Genomic DNA, 25,942 nt, shown 5'->3' with positions numbered 1-25,942 from the left:
ACATTGACCCAGTTTCTGAGGAGGCGTGCCGTCTTGTGGGTTTGTTTCAATGAGCATCACGGCGAAGCGCTGGCTTGCTGTCATTGAGCGTCATGCACCGCGCAGGACGCGCGCACCAGCCGCACGCCGAAGCCACCACAATGCACGAAACCACGTTTTCATCCCCGCAATGAATCCTTACAATGACACCAGAGCCGAGAAAAGCGCCGAACATTACCTGTTTGCTTTTGGCACCTACAAACTTCTCGCCTTCGCCATCGGAACCATCGGAGTGTTTGGCTTCTGCAACAACGTTCTTGTTATTCTACTTTACTGCAAATTCAAGAGACTTCGGACGCCGACCAATTTGTTACTCGTCAACATAAGTTTGAGTGATTTGCTGGTTTCCGTTGTCGGAATAAACTTTACGTTTGTTTCGTGCGTCAAAGGTGGGTGGATTTGGAGCCAAGCGACATGCGTGTGGGACGGCTTCAGTAACAGTTTATTCGGTAAGAGTAAGATCAATCGATCAAATGTATTATTTTTCCAAAACCCTTTTCTTTATCATTGGGGTTGATGCATTTGTATTTTTTCCTTTTAACTGCACGGTGTCACCTTGTAAATATTATTATTATTATTATTATTATTATTATTATTATTATTATTATTATTATTATTATTATTAATAATAATAATAATAATAATAATAATCATAATCATTATCATCATCATAGTCATCGTCATCATAATCATGAGCATCATGTAAAATTAATAATAGTAATAATAGAGAAAATAATATCGATGATGATGATGATGATTATTATTATTATTACTATTATTATTATTATTATTATTATTATTATTATTATTATTAATAATAATAATAATAATAATAATAATAATAATAATAATAATAATAATAATAATAATGGTGTCAACATCATCATCATCATTATTATTATTATTATTATTATTATTATTATTATTATTATTATTATTATTATTATTATTATTATAACTACATTTCCTCTTTGGATTATTATTTCTAGAAATATTTTAGTCCATGTCATCTAAAAAAAAAAAAAAACTCAATACAAACATAACTGCTGTATGATGCATAATCCATCCAAATGCACAAAATTAAAACCCTGCCTTTATGCTGTGTTCAGCAGTTATGCACAATTGTGTTTTGTTTGATCAATAAAAAAAATAATAATAAAAAAAAGTCAGTTAATGGTGTGTCAAACTGTTAACATGCTACTGTGTCTCAGTACTTGACATGTAATTTATTGCTTATTTTTTGTGCTGATCTGAAAGAATTGAAGGTCAACCCCATCATCATCTTCTCTCCACATCTAGTCCTTCCCAAAATGTGTGTTGTGAAAATGACCTTCAAGATCTTAATAACTTATCATTAAAAACCTTGAAGATTGGAGATGGTTCCATCTTAAAATATCTCAACTAGAGAATGTTCCTTCTGTGTATATAAGTCAGACACTGTTATAATAAGTTATTATGCAGCAAATATTCATTCTATTGCTTCATGCATGGGAATGCTTTTGACACGTTCACCTTGCCTCCAGTGTGGCGGTGAAGTGTGAATGAATACACAAGAGTCGCCTTGACACATCCACCCAGACTGCAGGAATTATAGTTGAAGAGGAGGATTGATGTGTGATGATACTACGCCCTTACCATTACTGTTATTAGCTGGTTGCTTCTTCTGTGCTTAATTTACATTTTCTATTATCGACTGATCAGAAAGAAGCTGTGGTCCAATTAGCTTCAGAACTGGAAAAACGGACTTGTGTGATAAACACGGATACAGATGAGAAGTTATTGTTTGAAAGTGGAGCTATACTGTAATGTACATTTTTCATCAAATAAATGGTCTTCAATGTAGTGGCATTGAAATGTCCTCCTGTAGATTTGGCCCACATTCAGATGAGAGTACATGTCTGTTTAAATGCAAGTTTCAATAAGAGATTAGAGAAGGTAAACACCCCTTCCCAATGTCAAATCTTAACTATGTGACAATTTCAAGTGTAAGACTTTTGACCAAATAGTTATTAATTTTATTATTCCTTGTTGATAAATATCTTTTCTCGCAGTGTCCTGGGCTAAAGGTTTGCCTTTTAAGAACGTTCAGATTTGATTGATACCTGTCAGATGAGTTACCATGTTTATTATTGTGATTGTAGTTTGCATCCCAAATGTTTATATTTTTGATTTTGGCTTAATGGAAACGACTCTCAGTATGTTTCAGTGCAGTTTCACATTGTCACAAAACTACATATTGCTTACAACAGAAAAACTAATCACAACCGTATTACTTTTGTAGAGTCCCCAATTTTGATAGAGCTCTATTTGTTTTCACCCAATTCTGAAAGTACATAATGGAGTCTTCATGCAGTGTGCAAATCCTTGCTGGCAGAGGTTGGCACTGAAATAAAACAAAAAGCAGAACGTCCTTCTGAGTCCTCCAGAGCTTGTTGACAAATATGCCATATGATCCTTGCACGTCATCCGAGGTCGTTGACTGACACAAAGGCAAGCCAAGGGAGCTGCAGCAATAATGGCTGTCAGTTCTGGAAAAAACACGTTCATTCTGCTGAAATTTGACGTGGGAAGATGAACCCGGGCGGCTCCCTGTGAAGCTTGCCTGTCCGTTTATTGACGTAGGTTCAGCGATTCATCCATTAATGAGGAGATTAATGGATTATTACAGCTTTGACAAGGGTATTAGGACGTGTAATTGGAAAAATGTATAGATTTTATATATATAAGTGGTTGTGTGTGCACTAAAAGACGATATCACGATACATCGTGATACTTTGTCGTCCGATAGATTATTGATACGCCTACGCAAGTATCGCAATATTTGTAGTTAATATACAGCCACTATAACAGCTCCATTTTTCATTACTTATTGGGCAATCACTTGGCGGGCCTCTAGGGGGAGCACCTCACAAGAGTGGCGGGGAAATGTACGGAAGTCTTCAGGCGAAGAAGACTCGAGCTTACTTTTACTTGTGTAAGATCTTATCTGTCCAAGTGACTCAGTTTTGCATACATTTATGAAAAATGTGTATTATATCTTCGATTTTAACATTTTATTTTTCGACTTTTTGAAGCACACAATCTCTGAGGAATATGAATGTTGATTTAATATTTAATTTTATTTACTTTTGCAATGTTTCACAAAAAAAAGAAATGTCAGTTTATAAAATGAAACAATTGACTATGTAACTGACTGACATGTTTAAAAGAAAGACACAAATTTGTTGACAGAAAGTGGTCTCTGTATATGTTTAAAAAAAATACAATAAAGTACTCACTGTAAACAAAGACACCAGTTTTAATGTGTTTCAGTGATTGTACAAAAACAAACTATTTTCTCATTGAAAAAAAAATCAGTTTTTGTCTTCAGTAGTTTTTATCGTAGATTTATTACCTGACTAATATAGCAATAATCGCAGTATCGTTATATCGTGAGATAATTGTTATGGTGAGCCTTGTATCGCAAGGTACCCAGAGGTTCCCACCCCTAGTGTGCACGTGTAACCATGACAGACCGATGATGGCACTCTCACTGAAAGTAGAAGCTGTAGAATGGAGATGCAGGTCTGATTTACAACAAGATGCTAACCCAGATCTTAATTCTGCTTTGTCGCCGCCATCGCCATGCAGGCATCGTATCCATCATGACCCTGTCAGCGCTGGCTTACGAGCGCTACATCCGGGTGGTCCACGCCCAGGTGGTGGACTTTCCCTGGGTGTGGCGGGCCATTGCCCACATCTGGCTTTACTCCCTGGCTTGGACCGTGGCTCCTCTCCTGGGCTGGAACCGATACACGCTGGAGATCCATCAGCTGGGCTGCTCCTTGGACTGGGCATCGAAGGACCCGAATGACGCTTCGTTCATTCTTCTCTTCCTCTTGGCTTGTTTTTTTGTACCTGTTGGCATCATGATCTACTGCTATGGAAACATCCTCTACACAGTACAAATGGTGAGACATTCAAATATGTTAATCAGGTACCTTTATCGGGCCAATATGGGTACGGACCAGTATTAGTATCAGCCACCCTCATTCTGTGAGGTTTACAGTGGATCCCAAAACACAGACAAATAAGTGGAATTTACAAACAAATTTATTTATAACAAAAACTAGGCACAAAATCTTCACGAACTTACAAGAAACAAGACGGGAAGGCAAGATCAGTCGAGGTCGCAAACGAGGTCTAGGAGTCACGGCTATGTTAGACTGAGGCAACAGCAAGCGAATAGTCCAACAAAAGACAGGAGCAGAAGCAGCCTCTTAACTCTTTTACTGCCACACTTTATTAAAAAAAAACAAAAAAAAAAAAAAAAAAACAATACCAGCGGATTTCAAGCATTTTAACTCATTTTTCGAAGCAAACAGAATATTGTGTTTTTTTGCTACATAAACAAAATTTTCTCCACAACAGTGACTTTGATACTAATATTTTTTGTTTAGTGACGCAGCGTCAAATTAGGTTTAATGTTACAAAGGCTTTGATCATTCACGTCAGAAAACGTTCTATTTCATCAGATTGCGTCATGTTTCATTGTAATTCGCAGCTCTAGTTAGGGCCCGAGCAGCTACCGCTGCCATCTGCTGGCCATAGTTACTGAGTGTTTTTGATTTCACAACTCATTGACCCGGCTGCGCTGCACTTGGACATTGCACTGACCACTGATATATTGAAAAAAAATAAAAAATAACGTTTATGGCGGCATACATCGTGATTTTACTAAACGTTATTAAACGTTTTTGCCGGTCAAAGAGTTAAATACACAAGACATAATTGCTGATGAGCAGCAGCTGTGCAGAGTCTCATGGGTGAAAAACAACTGCACAATAACCAAAGTTAACATCAATTATTCTGAAATCATATATTAACTGTTGTTCATTGCACAGAACTTTGATTAACACTTTGTTTTTTGTAATATTAACTTACGTTTATTAATTATGCTTCAGTAATTGTAAAATGTTAAACCTTTATTTTTACTGTGCCTCTCTGGCTCAATTGAATGAATTTTATTTTATTTTTCATTTGTCAATTTTATATGTTGAAAGGTAATTGTTAAATTTATTTTTAAAAAGATTTTACTCTTAAATAAAAATGATGAACATTTACTACCACTTACATTAATTAATAAATATACAAAATACAAAATAAAAGTAAAAATGAGAGGGCGAGTACAAAAGTACAGAAAACTGGTATAATACCGGTATCGATTCCCAGGTACCGAGTTTTGAAACAGTACCGGTTCAAATATGAACGGTACCCATCCCTATCGGACGCCCTCTTGTGGCCATTTTACGGTCAGGATAAAAAATTTTGAGCAATATTATATAGGTCTTTTTTTGGGGGGGGGAATTTTATGCATCAAAAGTACTGGTAGTATCACTACTTGGTATCGGTGATCACTTGTACTGGTCTAAGAAAGTGTTGTCGAACATCCATACTACTTTAAGAATTGTGTAAAAGTGCTATTCATGAAAAGTATACTAGACCTGATTATGGAATTAGTGCTATACTTTCCAAATAATCTTGTGCTGGCTAGAGAACACACACAGTGCACACTTTTCATGTAATGAAAAGGAGCTGTGACCTTCACTGCCTTTCATTTCCAGCTCTATTATCATCATAATAAGAGCTGCTGAGTTTATTTTGTCTGTCGCCTGGTAATAAAAGGGACAAGTGTGTGGGCTGTGATGATTCCAACTAAATACTCGTGTTAAGCTTGATTATTCCTCTAAAAGCACTTGGCAGATTTCTGATAGACTTCTCTATTGTGTGGGTATCGAGCCAATCTGTGATTTCTGCCGGCTTGGGCAGTGCAAGCATGGAAGTGGTGAAACATCAGTCACCTGCAGCGTAATGTAGGTGTAGGCTGTTAGATCTCCTCGCCTAACTACCACAAGAATATGTGAGAGCTCCAACACCTCCCAGCCTGTCTGTGAAGTCCCCGAAGAGCTCAGATGCACGAGTGCAGATCGATCATTACGCATCACAGCAATTGGGAGAGGCATAGGAACATCTTCAAAAGCAAGTGCAAGACTGTATTCCGAATCCAGAGTACTTTTGGTGCCAGAAAAAATCTCACTACAGATGGAAAAAAAATAGATAGATAGATAGATAGATAGATAGATAGATAGATAGATAGATAGATAGATAGATAGATAGATAGATAGATAGATAGATAGATAGATAGATAGATAGATAGATAGATAGATAGATAGATAGATAGATAGATAGATAGATAGATAGATAGATAGATATTATTGTATGATGAAAGGACTTGGGGGTACAAAAGTAAACAAAAAAAAGTTGGGACCCACTGCTTTAGAGAATCAAATAATCAATATTGAATAGATTTTCCTTTTCGAGCCTGATATCGATTCATAAAACCATGAACCGAATTTAATATATCTTTTTTCCCATAAATTTAAAAGAAAACAGCATTTTAAAGGTCAATTTTTTTTCCCGTTTTCTTGACATTTGCTGTTCACGTGAATTTAAAAGTATTCTCTTATATTTATGAAAGGCCTGACTTATTACTTTTTATTGTATTTTTATTTTATTATTACTTTAAGAGAAGACAGTTCAGAATCTTTTTAATTTATATTTACAATTATTGAAAAAGAATGATGAAAATATTTTCATTTCATCCTTGCTGATGCAAATCGTCGCTGCTATGTGAAAAACACTTACAGGTATGTCCGTTTTGTCTTTTTTTTTTTTTTTTTCATTATTATTTTTGTTTTTGGGGATGCAACTGAATGCAAACATCCCAAAAACGTAAAAATCTAAAAAATGAAAAAAATGGACTTAAGTGTTAGCAACATAGATTATAAGACTAAATCCTTGAACCAGTTACTTCCTCTGCAAAATGTAACTAGGAATTGAATGTTTGTGGAGTTTTTTTTGTTTTGTTTTTTAATGATGTCTTTGATATTTAAGAACACTAGATGTTCCATAATTAACCAATATTGAATTGAAATGAACTGAATCGAATCGAATTGGAAAAAAAACAAAAACAAATTTCAATCGAACTGAATGCTTGTGAATCAAAATCGAATTGATTGACGAAATTAGAATTGATCCCCAACCCTAGTAAGTAGACTGCTGGTCTAACACCATTTTGGTCAATTTGACTGGGGCACATGCAGGCACATGCACATGGATGTCAACATAGTTAACACATTCATTGCCAGACCAGCAAAAAAATGCATCATTTGACGTCTTTTTCCGTCAATGGCAGTGAATGAGTTAAACGTGGTAAAAATCAATGAAGCAATTATAAATTGTTGATATAATGTACAGCAGGGGTGTCCAAACATTTTCCTCTGAGGGCCACAGACAGAAAAATAGAAAGCTACAAGGGCCACTTTGATTTTTTTTAGTTATTTATTAACATATTCATTGCCAGACCAGCAAAAAAAAAAAAAAAAAAATGCATCATTTGACATCTTTTTTCCGTCAATGGCAGTGAATGAGTTAAGAATTAGCAAATTCTACCCAGAAATGAACTGACTCCTGCTTTTATGCTGTTTTCATTAGCTACGCTCCATCCAGGATCTTCAGACAGTTCAAATCATCAAGATCCTGAGATATGAGAAGAAGGTAGCCGCAATGTTTCTTCTCATGATTTCCTGCTTCCTGGTGTGCTGGACGCCTTACGCCGTCGTGTCGATGATGGTGGCGTTTGGCCGGAAGAGCATGGTCTCACCCACTTTGGCCATCATCCCCTCCTTCTTTGCCAAGTCCAGCACAGCCTACAACCCCCTCATCTATGTATTCATGAGCATCAAGGTTAGTAATCATGTATCCATCAACTTTTACAAATTATCTCTGCATGTGGGAGCACATTTGTATTCTGGAAAGCGAGCCCCCAAATGGTGAAGCATCAGCCTAATCTAGTGCTTTGTTAGGCCTGTTTTGCATGAGATGTGCACTTCCTGATCATTTCCCCATTCCGGCGACTTCTGAATTAAAAGTAGAACGAATCAATGTCATTTCATCAAAAGCGGTGTTTGTTCTCCACTTGTGAGTGAAGCAGAAAACAGAGCACACCAGATGTTTTAAGTAAACAGGCACAATGGAATGCGGGTGGGAAATTGTCACTTTCATTTGTTATCCCAAGAGACACGTCCTGTGTGCCTGGCATACAAATGAGGGGGTGAATGTCATCGTCACATTTAAGCGCCAGACGCTCATTTCTTTCCTCCGACTTGCCTGACAGTTCCGCCGCTGTTTGCTGCAGCTGCTGTGCTCAAGGTTGTCTTGGCCGCAGCACAGCTTCAAAGAGCGGCCCCTGGCTCCGGTCGAGCGCCCCATCAGGCCCATCGTCGTTTCGAGTTCATGCGGGAGCAGGAAGAGACCCAAAAAGAGGGTGACCTTCAGCTCCTCCTCCATCGTCTTCATCATCACCAGTGACGATTTCCACCGCTTCGACGTGACGTCCCCTGCGGAGTCCTCTGCTAATGTGATTCAAGTGAGGCCACTGTGATGTGATCCCCCAAAACTTCTTATCCTGTCTTAGGACTTGGCATACAATTCCAAGCAACAAACAACATGACCTCCAGTCGGGCCTTTTCAACAACCTTCACAATGTGGAAGTTCAGCATATCTCCGTATCCTCCTGACTACCAGTAATTCAAATTTGTCCTCTGTAGTGGACATTTTTAAACCTGAATATCTCCCACCCATTGCATATGATTGAATTATCTCTTTTTGCGCTCTATAGAGGACATTCAGAGCTTTCCGATGATACCAAATGTGTAGGGGTGGGGCTTTGCTACCTTTGATTTGCATCATAAAAGAAAATGGCTTCCCTCAGTTCAAACACTTTAGGAAAAGTAAGTGTATATTTTCAGATAGCAAATTTAGGCTTTAAATGTTATCATATAAGACTCTTAAGAACACATTAAAGTATTGTGTGTGTTTTTTTATTGAATTATTTTAACTGTATTTAAGCCCAGCATTTAGTTTTTTTTTGTTTTTTGTTTTTGAAAGTCCTCTGTAGTGGACACAACGTAGCTTAAAAATAAAAACTTATTCATTTATTTATTTTCAAAAATTTCTTTTGCAGTATTCCAGTTACTTCGCAAAGATTGGGGAATATCAAAATAAACATGATTGGACAATATTTTTTTTTTCCTGGTAGTCAGGAGAATATCACATAGTACACCAGACAGGGATTATACACAAAAGTATAATATTCTTTCTCTCCACACATGTGATATATACAAATATAGCATATAGGCTGTAAAAACTTACACCTACATTTTCTTCCCATATCCGTGCTATCTGTAGGTCTTTATCAAGTAGCAAGTTAATTAAACTATGGTTGGTATCCAAAAGCGGTTATAAATGAACTGCTTGCAGTCATTCAGTTGCTCACAAAAATGAGACAACGCTGAAGAAATGACACTTTGACACAATGAAAAGTAGTCATTCTCAATATTATATAACAGTGTTAATTGTTACCTGAAAATAACTCCAAATCCAACCATTAGCTAAACACCTGGCAACAAAAGTGAGTACACCCCTAAGTATATCTATTATGCCCGCCATTATTTTCCAGCAGCCTTAACTCTCTTCACTCTAAAAAGAGAATTGTTGAACCAATTTAAGATTGTAAATTGTTTGTAAATTGTTAAATCGCTTCAAGTGGTAACACGCAATTGAATTAAGTTAGTCCAAAGTGAATATATTAAGTTTAAGTGATGAGTTCATTATACTTGATATATATTCACCTGAATTAAGGTATTCCTAAGTGACTCCAATCCAAAGTATTAAGTTTAATGAACTCATAATCACGTAAACTGGACTAACTTAATTCAATCGTGTGATACCACTTGAAGCATTTTTTGTTTTGTTTTTAAGTTGGTCAACAATTTGTTAGACAATTTTTCAATTTGTAATCAACAATCTGTCTTTCTATCTATCATTTCTCAAGGTGTCAGTTTGTGGAACAATCTGTATTATAAAATTAAATTATCTCAGTCCATTTGTGTTATTAAAAAATGTATAAAAGCTCATTTACTGGAAAAATATATAACACAAGGTCATTGTTGAATCATTTTATTTAATTGTTACCATCTTGACTGCTTATTGTCATTTATTTTGTGTTGATTATTATTATTATTTATTTTATTTATTTATTTTTTAGTTTTTGATCAAGGGCAGATAGCATAAGATTCACTTTTTTCTGTCCCTTTTTTTTTTTTTTTTTTTTGAAAATTGAAAAAAAAAAATAATGGAATTGAAGTTGGTTCAACAATTCTCTTTTTAGAGTGTTTGTTCTTGGTGTTCACCAGAGCTTCACAGGTGGCCTTTTCGACTCTTCTATGATGACATCATGGAGCTGGCGGACATTCAAAAACTTACTTTTGTCCATCTTCATTTACCAAATTTAACACACCTGCTCCTTATTCTAACTAACAAGTCACATGATACTGACTCATTTGGACATTTTTACTTTGGGGTGTACTCGCTTTTGTTGCCCGGGGTTGCATTAATGGTTGTACTTTGAGTCATTTTAAGGGAACAATAAATTAATTTGTCTTTGTGTCAAAAGTGTCACTTCTTCACTGTTGTCCCAGGAAAAGATCGAATTAATCATCTGCAGAAATGTGACAGGCGTACTCACTTTTGTGAGATACTGTACATGGTGCGAATACACTATTACATTGTGTAAATCGATTCAATAAAGAGATACTATTTTTGACTACCCGACTCCCATGCTTTCTGTATTTTCACACAAAATCTCTCCAGTGTGAAGATGGTAGAATTATACCGTATGTATGAGGACTGTGAACTAGATGAGACAAGATTTGGACCTCAAGGTGTTGTCAGATGTTCCTTTTATAACCTCCTAGGATGAATGCGATGAACGGATTGATGAACTGATCTGTGCTGTGGCATTTGCTTCATTCAATGAGTGAGAAGAGAAAGTTGTCCCAGCTCAGAGGGGTCATCGAGGGGACCTATTTTGTAGCTGTGGATGGCATCACCATGACAACAGAGCTGCAGAGGATATTGCAAGAATCCTTCCAAGAGTGAAAGTCGTGACAGAGAGTTTGTGTGCAACTTCTCAGCCAGAATTTTTGACATACAATAACCAGTAAATCGCTATTTGTAAACACCCGAGGCTGTGAATCCTTCACATCTTAAAGATATTTTAGAGCAGGGGTGTCCAAACTACGGCCCAGGGGCCATTTGCGGCCCACCGTCCATTTTTCAGTGGCCCGCGGCATATGCTAAAAATGGCATTTGACTCGGTTCAAATAAAATAAAAACAAAAATGTTTTCTAGATGGTCAAAGTAAGAAGGGAGGGTGTCGAAAAACACAGTTGCTATTAAAGGTTATTTTAGTAATAACTAAAACTAACAAAATAACTAAAACTAAAGTTAAAAAAATATATTTTGTTAACGAAAATGAAAATGTTTTTTAAAAACGAAAACAAACTGAAATTACGTTTTATGTTTACAAAACTAACTGAAACTATAATTATAGCAAAAATGTCCTTCGTTTTAGTCTTTGGTGTAATTTTTAGATTTATTTTGATATAAACCAGAATAATGACGTTTGAAAGTATGTCACACAGAAGTGACGTCATCTAGCAGCAGCCAATAGAAAAGCACCAAAAGATGACATCGCTCCCACTGTTTTTTTTTTTAAATATTGCACACAATACACATTAAAAAAAAAATACTACTACTGAAACTGACTAAAACTAAACTACAACTAAGCATTTATTAAAGGACTAAAACTAATAAAAACAGAACCACCCTAAAAACGAATAAAAACTAACTAAAATGAAAAATTCCAAAACTATAAATAACCCTACTGCCATATTACAAATAAAATGGTTTATATACTGTAGTATTTTTCTAAATATGCAAAAGCACAAATAAATTATTTATATTATTTTTAGGACTAAACACAATTTCTCTTCATAACATTATGTGGCCACTTGAGTCGTTTTGATTTTCTTTATGTGGCCCTCAAATGAAAAAGTTTGGACACCCCTGTTTTAGAGTCTTCAATGAGTAAACCTGAGTAACCTGGAAAAAAAATAAATAAATACATGCCTATGTGAGCTGACGACATGGAGTCATTGAGTGCTCTGGTCTATAAATATTTGTATTTACCATTTACATTTGTTTAACAATGACTGTTTTCAAATAATTGCATATAAGTTGCACCATATAACATCCTACAACTTGCACTACTGTGTTCTAATCAATGCCATTAACACATAATGAACCACAATAATGAATTTAATTGAGCATGATTCATGACATTTTGTCTCCCTGAACGAGATTTAATTCAATTCATTTCACCGCTGCGAGTGCGCTTCTAATTGCTGCAGTCAGATGTGAGAGACGTTGCCAAGTATTTCGGAGGTCCCAATGCTGCGAGCTTGTTCCACAGTTTCTCCGTGGGGATGCTGAGCTTGCTGATGGCTGGGGGATTTTTAATGAGCAGGAAAGAGACTCCCAAAATTGCTCCGGTGGCAGCAAATAACAAGCCACGATTTATCACCTGTGAAAAAATACAGTATTTAAAATATTGGTAGTACAGTATTTGTATTTTGAATCCCATTATGTCAGTTAAAATGAAAACGTGAACGCTTCTGGCAAAAGCTTTTTGTTTTAATGACTGAATTTTATACACACTCCCCCATCTAAAAGTGTATAAAGGATGGAATAATATTGAATTTCCTGAAAGAGTGCCAACGGGGAACACTACTGAAAACAAAAGCTTTGGCAGAGAGTGATGTTTGCTTTTCTTGTTTACAGACATCGCCACAGTCCACACACAACACTGCACTGTCACAGTTTTGTTCTTTGGTGAATTCACTGGTGAGATGAAATCAGCTCACACACGCAAGAGAAGCACCATTTCTTAGTGTAACCACACACCAGGTGCTTCATTTTGGTGAGGTCTATTAATTAGTGGGTGCACTTGAGCATGTATGAAATTTAGAAACCTACTTTATTCTGCCAGCGCCAGTGATTCACAGCTTCATGGTATCGCGTTCTTGTGAATGTCACCTGATTAGAGAGGATGAAAATAAAGATTATTTACTTTTTAAATGACTGTTGACCCATTAAATTATTAACTCATTCACTGCCAGCCCAGTTCAAATGGATTTTTGACGTCTATAGCCGTCAATGGCACTGAATGAGTTAAAGTGCCACCTGATTCAATTTTGCACTTGCCATTGTGTAAAGTGGGATTATTGTCTTTGGCATGAGAAAGTGGAGGATGTTATCAACATGCTTTCGGAAAAGGAACCATTTGGAGTTGACATGCGCTCGCATCTGCAAAAGAAACAGGCAGTGGGAGATTTCAAAGACAGATTCAATTTAAATTTTGACTGCATAAACTTGAACGTGCAAATCTTGTGTAGAATATTATTTACGTTTTCAAGTCTTATTGAAGTTTGTCATATATTATGTGTGCATCATTTTCACAATGTATAAGTCAGTTGCTATTTATGTTCCTCGTTTGAATTTCACATCATTTGCGTGACATAAATTAGCATACAGAGTCATTAGATTCATTACAGTTCATCAGATCCACTTTGGCAACATCTGCTGTTTACTCAAATGACAACAGTTTATTATAGATAGCGCATGTAATAAATGAAGTTACTTTGGATTCAATCTTTATAGTGGCTACCTTGAAAGTGCAATAAACACTCATTAAAGAACAACAGAATAAATTGTAACTATTCTTCATGGCTTAATGAGTTCAGTTTTCATTTTAAGAAACCGGGGGGGCAATTTTGTATTATATTGCAACACACTGAGGTGTTGATTGCTATAATATTAAATAGTGCCAGCGGGGATATGCTCCACAGGCTGCTGGAGATCCTTCGCTGTATTAGTGTTGTGAATAAATGTCTCAATATTCTCCCACCCGGATCCACCCAGTCACGACCGCTATTAACCATTTGACAAGCTAATGTTTTATCATCTCTTTAGTTCCTTCTGTGTTGCATTTTCAAGTATGAGCTGATGCTGAACACATGAGATAATCATGTCTTACTTCGATGTAGTTGTACATGGCCAGGTCTGAAATCGCATGGTCATCTGGAACCCGCACTTTGGTATACTCAGGCAGTACAGCACCTACAAGAGTAAAACTCCTGTTTGGAAGTGATCACACGTCATTTGTCCATATCACATGCACTTACTGAAATCTTCGTTGAACTGCTCCATTATTTCATCAAAGACAATGCAATCCTCAAACCCCTACAAAACATAAATGGATGAACATATCAATAGTTTTATTTGTTTATTAACTCATTCACTCCCAGTAGCCACTTTCACCATTTTCGCTCCCGGCCGTTTTACTGGATGTTGACTTATTTTGCAAGGACCACAGAATATTGTGTTCTATTGCTATAAAAACATGGAACCTATCAAAAGAAAGATTAAAGTCTCTTCTTTCATCAGGAAAAAAAAAGTATGTCTCTATCTGTTTCCGTTTTGCAGCAATTAGAATTAGAAGAGAGATAAGTTTAATCAGTTTTCACAAATTTATTTAAAATTGTAAGTAATTGAGCTTTTTTTTCCTACATGGCCCTGGTTGATCTCCTTTGCTCTGCTGCCACCTGCTGGCCGTTTGTGTAATAACTACCATTTCTGCAACCGTTCTTTGCAGTTGAGAGGCTGCATCAAAGCCTTCTGTATGCTCTAGCATAAAAACAAAAAAAACAAAAAAAACGTATAAATATGTCTTTGGGACACTTAGAACATTAAAAAAAACGTATTTATACGTTAATGGGAGTAAATGAGTTAATTCCCTTGATGTTACTTACAGCATTCATTCCCTGCCCGTAGAAGGGCACCATTGCATGTGCCGCGTCACCCATAAGGACACATTTGTCTCCAATATGATATGGGGAGCACTTGACGGACACCATGGCCTGGGCAGGCAATCGAAAATAATCTCTTTTCAGAGCATCCCTGGGAGACATAAATGGGGGAGAAATATTATTGGACTGGTTTTGTTTGTTTGGAAAGCTACATTCTTGTAAAGAGAGCACACATACTGGCTGTTTGCTGCATCGTCATCCCATCTGAGTAAGCTAACGCAACCGTTTGTGGAGCTAAAGAGCCGGAAAGAAGAACTGAAAGCACACATTCAATTGTTTGCTCCCCGTGCTCCAAATGAAGTCAGCGCTGAGAGAGAAAAAGCCTGCAGCGCTGGTTGAGCTCATGCTACGTGCGCTCTGTCTGTCAGCCACAGCACACACTTCACCTTCAATTAAAAGCGGGTGGCACACAGGCATGTAAGAATCAGACTTCAATTTCACACTTCACAGACTGTGCTTGTCTGGATGGAGTAGATGAGATGGAAATATTCCGAGGATGGCATGGCTCGGTTGGATGGGAAAACAAGAGCAAAGGAGGATGAAATGGGAAAGTCAGGGAGGGAAGAGTGTGAGAGAGGTGCAGGTGAGGAAGTGGCTTACACTCCTATCAATGGTATGGCGTCAGGAAAGTATTTTTGGAAAAATTTAATGACTTCATCTCCTGTGGTGATCTTCTCAAACTCTTCAAAGGGCATGAAGAGAGTGCAGGTGAAAGTCTTGTCCTATAAAGAATAGAAGAGATTCACATGGATTTCACATCTTTTCATTCAGGGAGATGATTCTCTGTACTGATGGAACACTAAACTCTCTTTTATCCAGTTCGGCTGCGTTTATACTGACAAAACACATGAAATAACCCACATGTGCAGATGCCAAAAATCACATAAATAACGCCACAAGAGGCAACGCATTGATATTTCAAAACTAAACAACAATACAGATGAATTAGGGATGGACGAGTACCGATACCCGGCCTTCTTTCAAGGTATTGATACTTGTGATGGCAGCCGATACTTGTGGCTGTTCTACGATCCGGAACTAGAAATTAGATGAATAGGAACGTGGCTTTAATTGTATTCAATTATAAGGAAAAATACTATATTGGGATATATAGGTCTTGTTTTAAAACTATGTCATTGATTTTTTTTTTTTGAGGGGGGAGGGGTTATTAATTAAAATTACCAGTGGTATCGGTACTTGGTATCGGTATCAGCTACTACTCAAGAGTTGAGTCTGAAAATAAGTGGTATTGAACATCCCTAAAATAAATAATAGAAATATTAAGTAGGGCTGGATTTAAAAAAAACGAATAATCAGTAATGAATCAATTTTCCTTTTCGAGCCAGATATCGATTCATAAAACCATTAATTGATTATTTTAATATACCATATTCTTTTCTGATAAATTCATAAGAAAATAGAATTTTAAAAGCCTAGTTTTTGTATCTTTTTTCTTGAAAGTTAAAAGTATTTTTTTAAAGAAAAAAAAAGTATTTTTTTTTTACATTTATGAAAGACCTGACGTATTGCAATTCATAATATTTTTAATTTATATTTACAATTATCCCCGCGACCCTTGTGAGGAATAAGCGGTCACAAAGATAGATGGATGGATTTACAATTATTGAATTAGAATTATGAAAATATTTTCATCTCATCCTTGCCAACGTCGATGTTTGTGTAACACTTTTAAGATTTGTTATTAAACTAAATCATTTAAACAGTTATTGCCTCTGCAAAATTTAATTTGGAATTTAATGTTTGTGGAGTTTTTATCATGTCCTTGATATTTCAAAATAATTGACATTCCATAATTAATTAATAACAGATTGAATTGAAGTGAATCGAATCAGATTGAGCTGACTTGCAGCTGTCGGCAAAATAGTTTCGGCACTTTTTTTATGTTCTCACTGTTTTTTTTAGATTAACAACTGGGGGATATTCCAAGAAGGAGACTAATTTTAATAACATAATTGGCTCATTTATATATTGGATATAAACAAAAAAAAATAAAAAATAAAATTATTAAATAAACACTGACTTTCACTTGAATGATAATGCAATGTAGCCTTTTAGCAAAAAGGTTTGCCAACACCTGCTCTAATTAGATGTCATTTTGGCTTTCAAATATGATCCCTCAGATGTCTACATATAGTAGCCCATCATTGCTCCTCCCGAAAATGTCTTTCTGTTGATGAATAGAACTCAAAAGTTATAGCTGAATGGATGTTTACTTAATTGTTTCTTAAATGTCAATTAGTATGAATTTAATGAGAGTCTCATCATGGTCATCTGAATGATGTTTTTATTTTTCATTTTCAACTGCTTCTTTCCGGATGTCCTCATTGAAAATCAAATGTTATTCAACAGTGGTTTCTCGTTTGTATGCAGTTTTAAGTGTTGTTAAATGTCAAGTCAGCGCGTCAAAGTGTAACACATTCAAACATCCAATTCCAAGGAGGAGAAATCAACTTGACATGTTTCCCTTCTGTTTCCATGGTGACATCATGTCTCTCTTGATGTCTTTCTTATCGTGGTCTGGCACTGCTTAGCTCAAGGTGAGGGTCATCCACACTTGATTGAACCACTTCAAATCAGCTGTTTTGGACCCACACGATCATGAGTTTTGAGTTTAGAGGACGTTGACTCAAAACTCAGGTTTAGGTTAAGTATGAGTTTCCACCTGGTTACTCCCAGGAGTGTTTAATGTGTTTATGTTGTTTGGGTCGACTTGGACTTGGCTTTTATCACATTAAGTTGACAACATAAAAACATTTAGCAGTGACTTTAATCCACTCTGACCTGCCACATATTTCCACTTTTCTGTTTGGCCGGAATTCTTTCCCCTGCCACCGTGGGGAAAAACAAAAAAACAAAAAAAAAAACGTTTTTGATCACTCACTGGTCAGCACTCAAGTGACATTTTCATGTCACGGTATTTATAACCCTGTTTTGTAGTCACATCACTGATTTGACCACAATGTCAGCCCTGACCGGCCTGAGTACCGGCAGTACTAATTAGCAGCACATGACATTTAAAATTCAAATCTGTCCTTTCTGAAATATGATGATGATATAAGATGGAAAGTGCAGTATGAATCACCTGCAAATGCTTAGTGTCTGTTTCCAATCTATTACAGTATAGTCCATCTTATAGGTGGAATAAAAAATGCTGACACAACTGCAGAAAACACAACTGCAATCTTAAAAAGCGATGATGCCTTCAGTATTTTCCTTCAGTAAGACATGAAGGATAAACATTCTGAAAATATTTTCACTTCACTTTGTGCAGAAACAGAGAGTTCGTTTATTCATTTTTGAATGATGGTGTTGGCATTTACAGGAACACTCAAGTTCATCTTCTGTCCTTTTTTCAGGGGAAGTCATTTGCGTAAACTCACATATCTCATGTAAGGTTCAATACATGGCTTTGATCCATGCATCTGCATCTGGCAAATGAATTATTCATCTTGAATATGATCATCAAAAAACTCCACCTGGTGTACGGAATGCCTGCCATTATCATAGCATTGTTACAAAGTTCTCCCTGGAAGGACTAATTTCCATTGTTTCTCTCTAACCACAGCAGCAACCATGCGCCTTGTTTTTTTTTTTTCTTACTCCAAAGACATTTGAGGTGCTAAAACTGCTAAGGACAGTGAGTGACAGCTGATGCACTTTTAAGCCTGCTGCTTTAACCTTGTCTTACTGGAGACAAGGCACACTTGCTGACTCAGCCATGCAGAAAAATCATTTTGGGTTTAAGGACAGGAGTGACAGAGAAAGGTTTTCCTTGGAAAAAGAACACTTATGACATAAAGCACAACACTGTTGTGTAAAAAGTAGGTTAAACCACAAGGTGTCAAGACATTTTGCAGAGTAATATTCCCTATTATTAAGTCAGTAATGGCAAATGTGGATAATTAAGCCACCAAGGTCATCAGTGAGGGTCAATCATCACTTGAAAGTCACTGAACTGATTATGCCAAGTGTATGCGAATAATTTCATTTTAAATCATACATCCACACCGAGGGGGAACACTTACCAAGTTGGGAAGCGCAATCATCATGAACGTGTTCCGGGGCCAAATGTGGAGATAATTGGGCTTCATGGCAAACTGAGGATGGACATGCAGCTTTGCTGAAAACATATGTGTCTGCAAAGTGTGATTATTACACTCGTCTCGAAGCAGAACTAACCTCTCCGTTGACAGGAGGCAGGGTGAGCTCCATGTAGCCGTGAGGGATGTAAGTCTGACTGTAGTTAAAGCGGCTTTGACGAAGGAATTGCTTGCGAACCGATGAAAAGGCTCCATCGCAACCCACGATGAGGTCTGCTTCCATCTGCTTTCTGGATCCGTCTGGCCTGACGAGCACAGGGAACCATGGAAGGCAAAACGGGTTCTCAATATTTCAAAAATCACTGTGTAAAAACAAATAAATAAAATAAAATAATAATAATAATATTTTATTTCTAATTAAAGAGGATGACGTTTAAGCATATCAAAGTTGCCTTTGCTCTTTAACGATAAAGCCATACAGTATATATTAGATAGATCTTATGGTTGTGTGTGTTCAGTCATTAAAGCCAAACGTATCATATTAAATACAAGACCTTTTGAGCCCTCTATTTCACGAATATATATATTTTTTCCCCATTAAAACCCTGACGTATATAATCTGACACATGCATTGCACGGATAATCCTTTAGAGGGCAGTATCACCCATCTGATGGCTTTTCCAGCGACCATGCAAGATTATCTAATAGTTAATGTTCTTTCTGATTTTTGGAAATACTAATATGTTTATTATTATATTTTTAACGGTGATAAATGTATGAATTTAAAGCATTGTGACCGGATGTATCAAATACGACACAAATCAAAAGTCATATATGGAAGTAGATTCTCATTTAAAAAAAAAAGTTCGTTCAAAAGGACCAATAACCACTCTATTTACAAAGAATCTGAATTTTCTCTCATAGATTTTATGGTTCAGGCTTTATGACATCACTCTTACTGTTTATCCAAAAAGAAACTGTAGGAATAATTGTAAATAATAAGTAATTTTACATTTGCTGCAATGAAGAACTGCTTCTGCTTGCAATAAAGAATGCTTTGCTCTGTTCCCACTCACATTCACATAGCCTGGCTATTTGAAAATGACTCAAAAAGCTGAAGAACCACAACATCTAACGCAGCAGAATGGTTCGAGCCAGTCTGCTGAGGTCGCCTGTTTTCTCTTAAGAAATGATTGCAAACTTGACCACCTGTACTCAGCAATCTTCCACTCACGCACAACACATAGACAAACAAGTGCACTGTGTTCCAACTATGCCTGCATTTGCATTTTTAGGGTTGGAACATCCATGTAACTAGGGGCATGGAAAGGGCGTGGAAAACCAAATAAATAGAGAGGGTGAGGAGAGGAATCTTCAGAGAGTGCAGGAGTGAATTGTCAATTCCTCTGCTCTCTCCTCGCGAGCGAGTGTCTTCTCTTCTTTTTGTGTTGTGTTTAATAGATGTCAAACAGGTAACACTGACAGAAACCATATCTTGTTTCCTCAACTTCCATTAACAATTATCATATCCTATTATCCCATTATGATGGGAAAGAGGCTCTTGCATATGTAATTATACAAGCTGGAGACAACAAATTGGCCATTACTGGTGAGGATGTAAAAGTGAGCAAAAGTGTGGTCTATGTCCTAGATGTGTGAGGTGTGTGGTTTTATAGTGCACTTTACACATTCGCCTCAATGTAGAACCTGATGCAAATGCATTTGCGCTCATGACTCATTCAGCTGACTCGATTATTGGCCACCAGACATTAAATCAACAAATGAAACAAATGAGCACACTACAGGATATAAAAAGATGAATTAAATATGCAAAACTGTTTGATTTAATTAGACGTGTTGCCCTCGGTGTGCTGTGTTCCCTGCAATTACCTTAAGTAAAATGACCTTGAGGTGTTTGACTGGTAATTAGGTTGTAAATTGTATGTTGCATTTACCTCCAAAACAAGCAATTAAAAGGCTAATAAAAGTCACAAGCTTCAAAGACCGCTGAATGATTTTACCTACTCTAGACTGTAAACATGTTCAAAGCCAACAAGCACTTATATGCAGTTACACACAACATGATCAATAAAACCAGAGTTAAAACCAATGAATTCAAATGAGCAACACACTCTCCCATATTAACTTCAATATATTATGCATGCAAGTGTTTGTACATCTGGATCATCTGGTCACGTCCTCCACAAATACAATAGTGAGGCGCGGGATGAATGGACGCTCTTGTCAGCGAGGTCCGGACGTCACGTGACTGATCTTTGCGCGCATTTGTTAAAAATAAAACCCGTTTTATTTAATGTTAATAAGGATACAATGTTATGCAGAGCTGTACTTATGTTCGACACAATTAATGATACTATTTATAGCCTCGTTGGAAAATTGGGGGAGGAGCACAAAATAGTTTTCTTCTTTATGTACCCACATGTGTTCAGTGATATAAAGATTTACCTGATAAAGGTCATTAGCCCCGATTCTGCAACCCAGTCCTGCAGTTTGTGGTCAAAGTTCAACTTGGTGTTTGCATACGTCTCAGCCTCTGTTGGGAGTAAAATGTTCTTTAAAAAAATAAATAAAATAATAATAATAATAATAATAATAATAATAATAATAATAATAATAATAATAATAATAATAATAATAATAATAATAATAATGATAATTTGCACGCAGAACCAGCTGAATGTGACTTTATTTTATCCCTCCAACTCTAGCAACATTTTCAAGGAAAAAAAAAAATCCCCCACACTGATTCGTTTTAAGCTTGTTCAAAAAAAAAAAAAAAACAGCACACATGAAGCTTACTTCTAGTGGATCTGTGTACTAAGTAATGGCTTAGAAATGTTTTTATGCCTGTTCGTTGCAGGAGTCTGATTTGTCCTGATAAGATCAAGATTAATTAAAAAGACAGCCTCATGCTGTCACACATTATCTCACAGTGGAAACTGAACCACAACATTAACTCATTCACTCCCAACCATTTTCACTGAAGTGTTTTCCTGGATTTTGACTGATTTTTCAAGGCCCGCGAAATATTATGTTCTATTGCTATAAAAATATGGAACATACCAAAAGAGAGATTAGAGTCTCTTCTTTTATCAGGTAAAAAAGTATATTCCTATCTGTTTCCGCTGTGCAGCAATTAGCAATAGAACATAGCTAAGTTTCATCGTTTTTTACAATTCTGCTTAGAATTGTGGGGAAATCAGCTTGTTTTAACATGGCCTTGTTGATCTCTTATACTCTGCTGCCACTCAACCATTTTCTGCAGTAGAAAGACTGCATCAAAGCCTTCTCTATGCTCTGGCATAAAAAAAAAAAAACAACAAAAAACGTATAAATACGTCTTTGGGACACTTAAAACATATAAAATATGACGTATTTATACGTTTTTGGGAGCTAATGAGTTAATAACATGAATGTTTTTTATTGATTGAAAAAAAAACACATACACACTTAATAAATAGTTTACCAATATTATTATTATTATTATTATTATTATTATTATTATTATTATTATTATTATTATTATTATTATTATATATAGCAATATCCCAACTTTACAATGCAGGATGCAGCAAAATTGAGTGTACTTTTAATTTTATGGCCCTTTGAATTCAACTTAAAGTATTCGTAAACTAGCAAAACTAGCTAACAGCTGAAAAAGAGGATCATACCAAACCAAATCTTTTAAATGAAAATGCTTCAATATTTTTAAGTACAATTCTGTACATTTTGTTGTAGCTATAAATTTCTATGAAATATAGCGCATATTGCGCGGCACGGTGTACGATTATCATGTTCGTCTCACATGAATGTTTGTCTACACTACAGTATATGTTCACCGTGATTGGCTTACCAATTCAGTTTAACCCGCCTCTTAAGTCTAGATAAGTGGTACAGAGAATGTAGCATATTATATAATTTCAGAAGTTTAATCAGCCACCATACTAAATGTTTCGCAAGGACTTCACAGATTTATCTTACTGCCACTTTGAATTTAAAGTGCTACCTTAATTTGGTCTTTGTTATGACTGCAGTCTTGACACATTTCTCCGCTCAGTGGTAATGTATTTCTACAGAACTATGGAAAGCCAGATAATGGTCTTACCTGTTAGCAGCTCTTTGTTCAGATTGGCTCGATCTACTGACAGGATGTACTGAAGTGAAAACAATGTCTCATTAGTGTGCAATTCTGCAGCGACAGTTCCACAAATAGGCAGCATACTGTTCACTGAAAATTGAAAACCAGACGCCTCTGGGCTTCAAATGTTAATGATAATTTCAATTTCTGTTTCCTTGGCAACATACAAACAATCCTTTCTCGACAGATAAAAGTCATTTAAATATTTTTAATTATGAAAAAAAAATGTAACGTTTGACAAGCTGAGTGTGCATGTATCCAGTAATTTGGTTTTGTTGTGTCAATGTTTATTCATTAAACATGCTTATCTTGGTACATGTCAGTCGAGTGAAAAGCAAAAATACAAATTTAATCTTCAAACTGACACAGTGCAAAAGTTGTAATAATGAACAATGGATACCAATGAGTGGTGTTTGTGTGATAACCCAGCAGTATTTGATTAATTTAATATTACACAAATGTATATGCTAACATCAACATAAATAATTATTTTGATCATCATGTTGTGAATATAATAAATCATCACTGACTATCCAGCAGACCGCAAAATACAAAGAATAATTATTTGCCTCAATGCTGTGATCTTGTTGAGAGAAGTGGAGACAGAGACACTATTGTGAAGGCTCACCTGGCCCTTTTTTCCATACGGAATTGGAGACTGCACACCATTTAGTGAATGGATCATTCTTGCATGCATGGGGATTCCCTGGGAGACAATCTAAAAGACCAAGCAACAAATTATAGTAGAATGTCACATCAAATTGTATTCACCATATCATTATACGATACATTTTTTTTAACAAAATATTGAAGTAAATAATGATGGGGATTTCACTGGGTTCTCCCATTCTTCCATGCAACACGCATCTTAGTAATAAACTTTCCATATACCGGTAAGTATGAATGGTTGGTTGCCTACACATGTATAGTTAGTAACATTCAATTACCCATATACATTCTAGTTTAATTCCAATAAAGTAGCCTAATGTCCCTGCATGTTAGTTCTAGATGTCCTGCTACAAGGAATAAATAATGTAAACAAACCTTTTCCTCTATTCCAACATGCTTGAGTGACTGACGGCCTCTGTGAGATAAAGCCAGGTTGATACTTCTCCCCTTCACAATTTTTGCTTTCCGGATATCTGGCCAAGAGGTTAGACAATGAATTTATTGTCACCAATTTGTCACATTATTGGATAAAGTTTTGGTCTTTGTGTCAAAAGAGACTTGAATATCTATCTTACCATCCCGAGATTCAAACAAATGCACATCAAAACCTCTTTTGGCGAAGAAGCAGGCATTCAGTGCACCAACCTAAAACAAAAGACGGGTGTGCTCGTCACTGCCAAAAATAAAATGATATAATAATGTTTATTGTCTTTTAGATATTTTATATAACACTTACATGCTTATTTGGCTCTCATGATACATTTGTGTCTCACACCAATAATGTTCAAGGGTCAATTTGAACCAGGAAGCCTGTTTTAATTTTTTTCATTTCATTTCAAACACGTAAAATGAACAGCTGTCAACCCTGATTTATGCCTCTACGTTTGCTCTCGCCTTAATGACCGACGTAGATCGCATGATCTACGCGAGCAACTCTAAAAATATTTCCACGATATGGTTGAGTTTTTTTTTTAATTTATTTAGTTTTTTTTTACGGCTACGGATCTTCAATTACGCATATGCGCCTCCTGGTTTACGGATGCAAATATGCAGTTATGTATGTGTGCATTTTATGTACGGGTTCATGCCTCATGTTACTAGTAGGCTATGTGTCACTTTTGCACCCGATTTACCTCCATATGGTAACGTCAGTATGAAGTATAAAGAAAAAAAATGGGTATTGACATCCACGTCGTCTTACCAGTCCACCTCCCACTACTGCCACAACTTTTTTCTTCGAGCTGTCAGTTGATTTCTCCATTCCTGCTCAAGGTGGTCTCTCACTCAGTCAGGTCTTGTCTACTGCCTGTTTGCTTCAGAGTGACAGAGCTGAGCATAAGGTCAATTTTTAAAAGAGGAGGAGCAAAGTAAATGACATTAATGTGACTCTTTTCAAAGTAAACATTCAAGTTAACCCTGCATGTCCTACGTTATTTTGCTCTTTGTACTTTAACCTAATTGATATTTTGGGGCTTGGTGCCAGTAGGGAATGTGAGTATTTGATAAGAAGCAAAAAAACAAACAAAGAGGTGCAGTTTGTGGGATTTAAAATGCAAGACTACACGTGTATTGTACCTGTATACTGTCATAATTATTATTTGGATTTGTTTTAGTAAAACGGTTTACAATTTCTCCGCGGGCGCCTCAAAGCAAAGTTTCATTGAGGAAGAACTGAACTTGGCCTGTGCGACTAAAGAAATATGTCTCCATCTAGTGGTTGCGTGTGTTGACATCAATTAAAGCTAAATAAGATAACACTTCTTCGAATAAGCGTGTAATGTAGCCTACTTTTACTTCATTGACAATTATATGCTGTAGTTAATTTTGTTTTTATGAGGGGGAATGAAAAAGATGTAATACAGGGTCATTATAAATGGATAGCCTGCCCCTATACAGTACTTATTTCATTATGTTTCTTTTGTCATCTTTGATTTTTACACTGTGGTTTGGAGAGATTGGGAAGATTTATAGTAATCTTTGGTAATTGTGCAGACCTTAGGAAAATGTAAAAGACAAAAAAAAAAAACAAATATAAGATTTTCTATTTATATAACTGTTGTACACATCCTTCCTATTTACACAGCTTTTTTATTCGATCCATGTCGCAACATAATTCATGACAGTGAACGCGCAGCCAAGACAAA

General features: G+C 36.2%; 2 protein-coding genes across 4 annotated transcripts; one reads left to right on the top strand and one right to left on the bottom strand.

Annotated features, from left to right (window-relative positions):
• The first annotated feature begins 90 nt into the window (after positions 1 to 90).
• On the top strand, positions 91 to 10,138 carry opn3 (opsin 3). Of its 2 annotated transcripts, none has more exons than XM_077495299.1 (4): positions 91 to 488; positions 3,670 to 3,989; positions 7,573 to 7,824; positions 8,276 to 10,138. In XM_077495299.1, exons 1-4 carry the CDS (start codon positions 170 to 172, stop codon positions 8,519 to 8,521), a joined length of 1,137 nt encoding a protein of 378 aa, XP_077351425.1. In that variant the 5' UTR covers positions 91 to 169; the 3' UTR covers positions 8,522 to 10,138. The 2 variants fall into 2 exon arrangements, with proteins under 2 accessions (XP_077351425.1, XP_077351424.1); XM_077495298.1 differs by having other exon boundaries at positions 8,255 to 10,138.
• A 2,144-nt stretch (positions 10,139 to 12,282) lies between these two features.
• kmo (kynurenine 3-monooxygenase) lies at positions 12,283 to 25,142 on the bottom strand. Of its 2 annotated transcripts, none has more exons than XM_077496282.1 (15): positions 25,000 to 25,142; positions 24,374 to 24,443; positions 24,174 to 24,271; positions 23,758 to 23,847; positions 23,097 to 23,145; positions 21,437 to 21,524; positions 19,110 to 19,275; positions 18,956 to 19,027; positions 15,510 to 15,631; positions 14,853 to 15,000; positions 14,226 to 14,283; positions 14,078 to 14,160; positions 13,246 to 13,347; positions 13,018 to 13,077; positions 12,283 to 12,565 (listed from the first exon to the last, which is right to left on the bottom strand). In XM_077496282.1, the coding sequence occupies exons 1-15, from the start codon at positions 25,057 to 25,059 to the stop codon at positions 12,380 to 12,382; spliced, it is 1,452 nt and encodes a 483-aa protein (XP_077352408.1). In that variant the 5' UTR covers positions 25,060 to 25,142; the 3' UTR covers positions 12,283 to 12,379. The 2 variants fall into 2 exon arrangements, with proteins under 2 accessions (XP_077352408.1, XP_077352409.1); XM_077496283.1 differs by lacking the exon at positions 25,000 to 25,142 and adding an exon at positions 24,535 to 24,627.
• Between the last annotated feature and the right edge of the window lie 800 nt (positions 25,143 to 25,942).

This window comes from Festucalex cinctus, chromosome 14 (assembly GCF_051991245.1).
Source record: "Festucalex cinctus isolate MCC-2025b chromosome 14, RoL_Fcin_1.0, whole genome shotgun sequence".
Taxonomy (NCBI): domain Eukaryota; kingdom Metazoa; phylum Chordata; class Actinopteri; order Syngnathiformes; family Syngnathidae; genus Festucalex; species Festucalex cinctus.
Note: the sequence above shows the minus strand (reverse complement) of the source record. Positions and strands in the feature narration are given on the sequence as shown.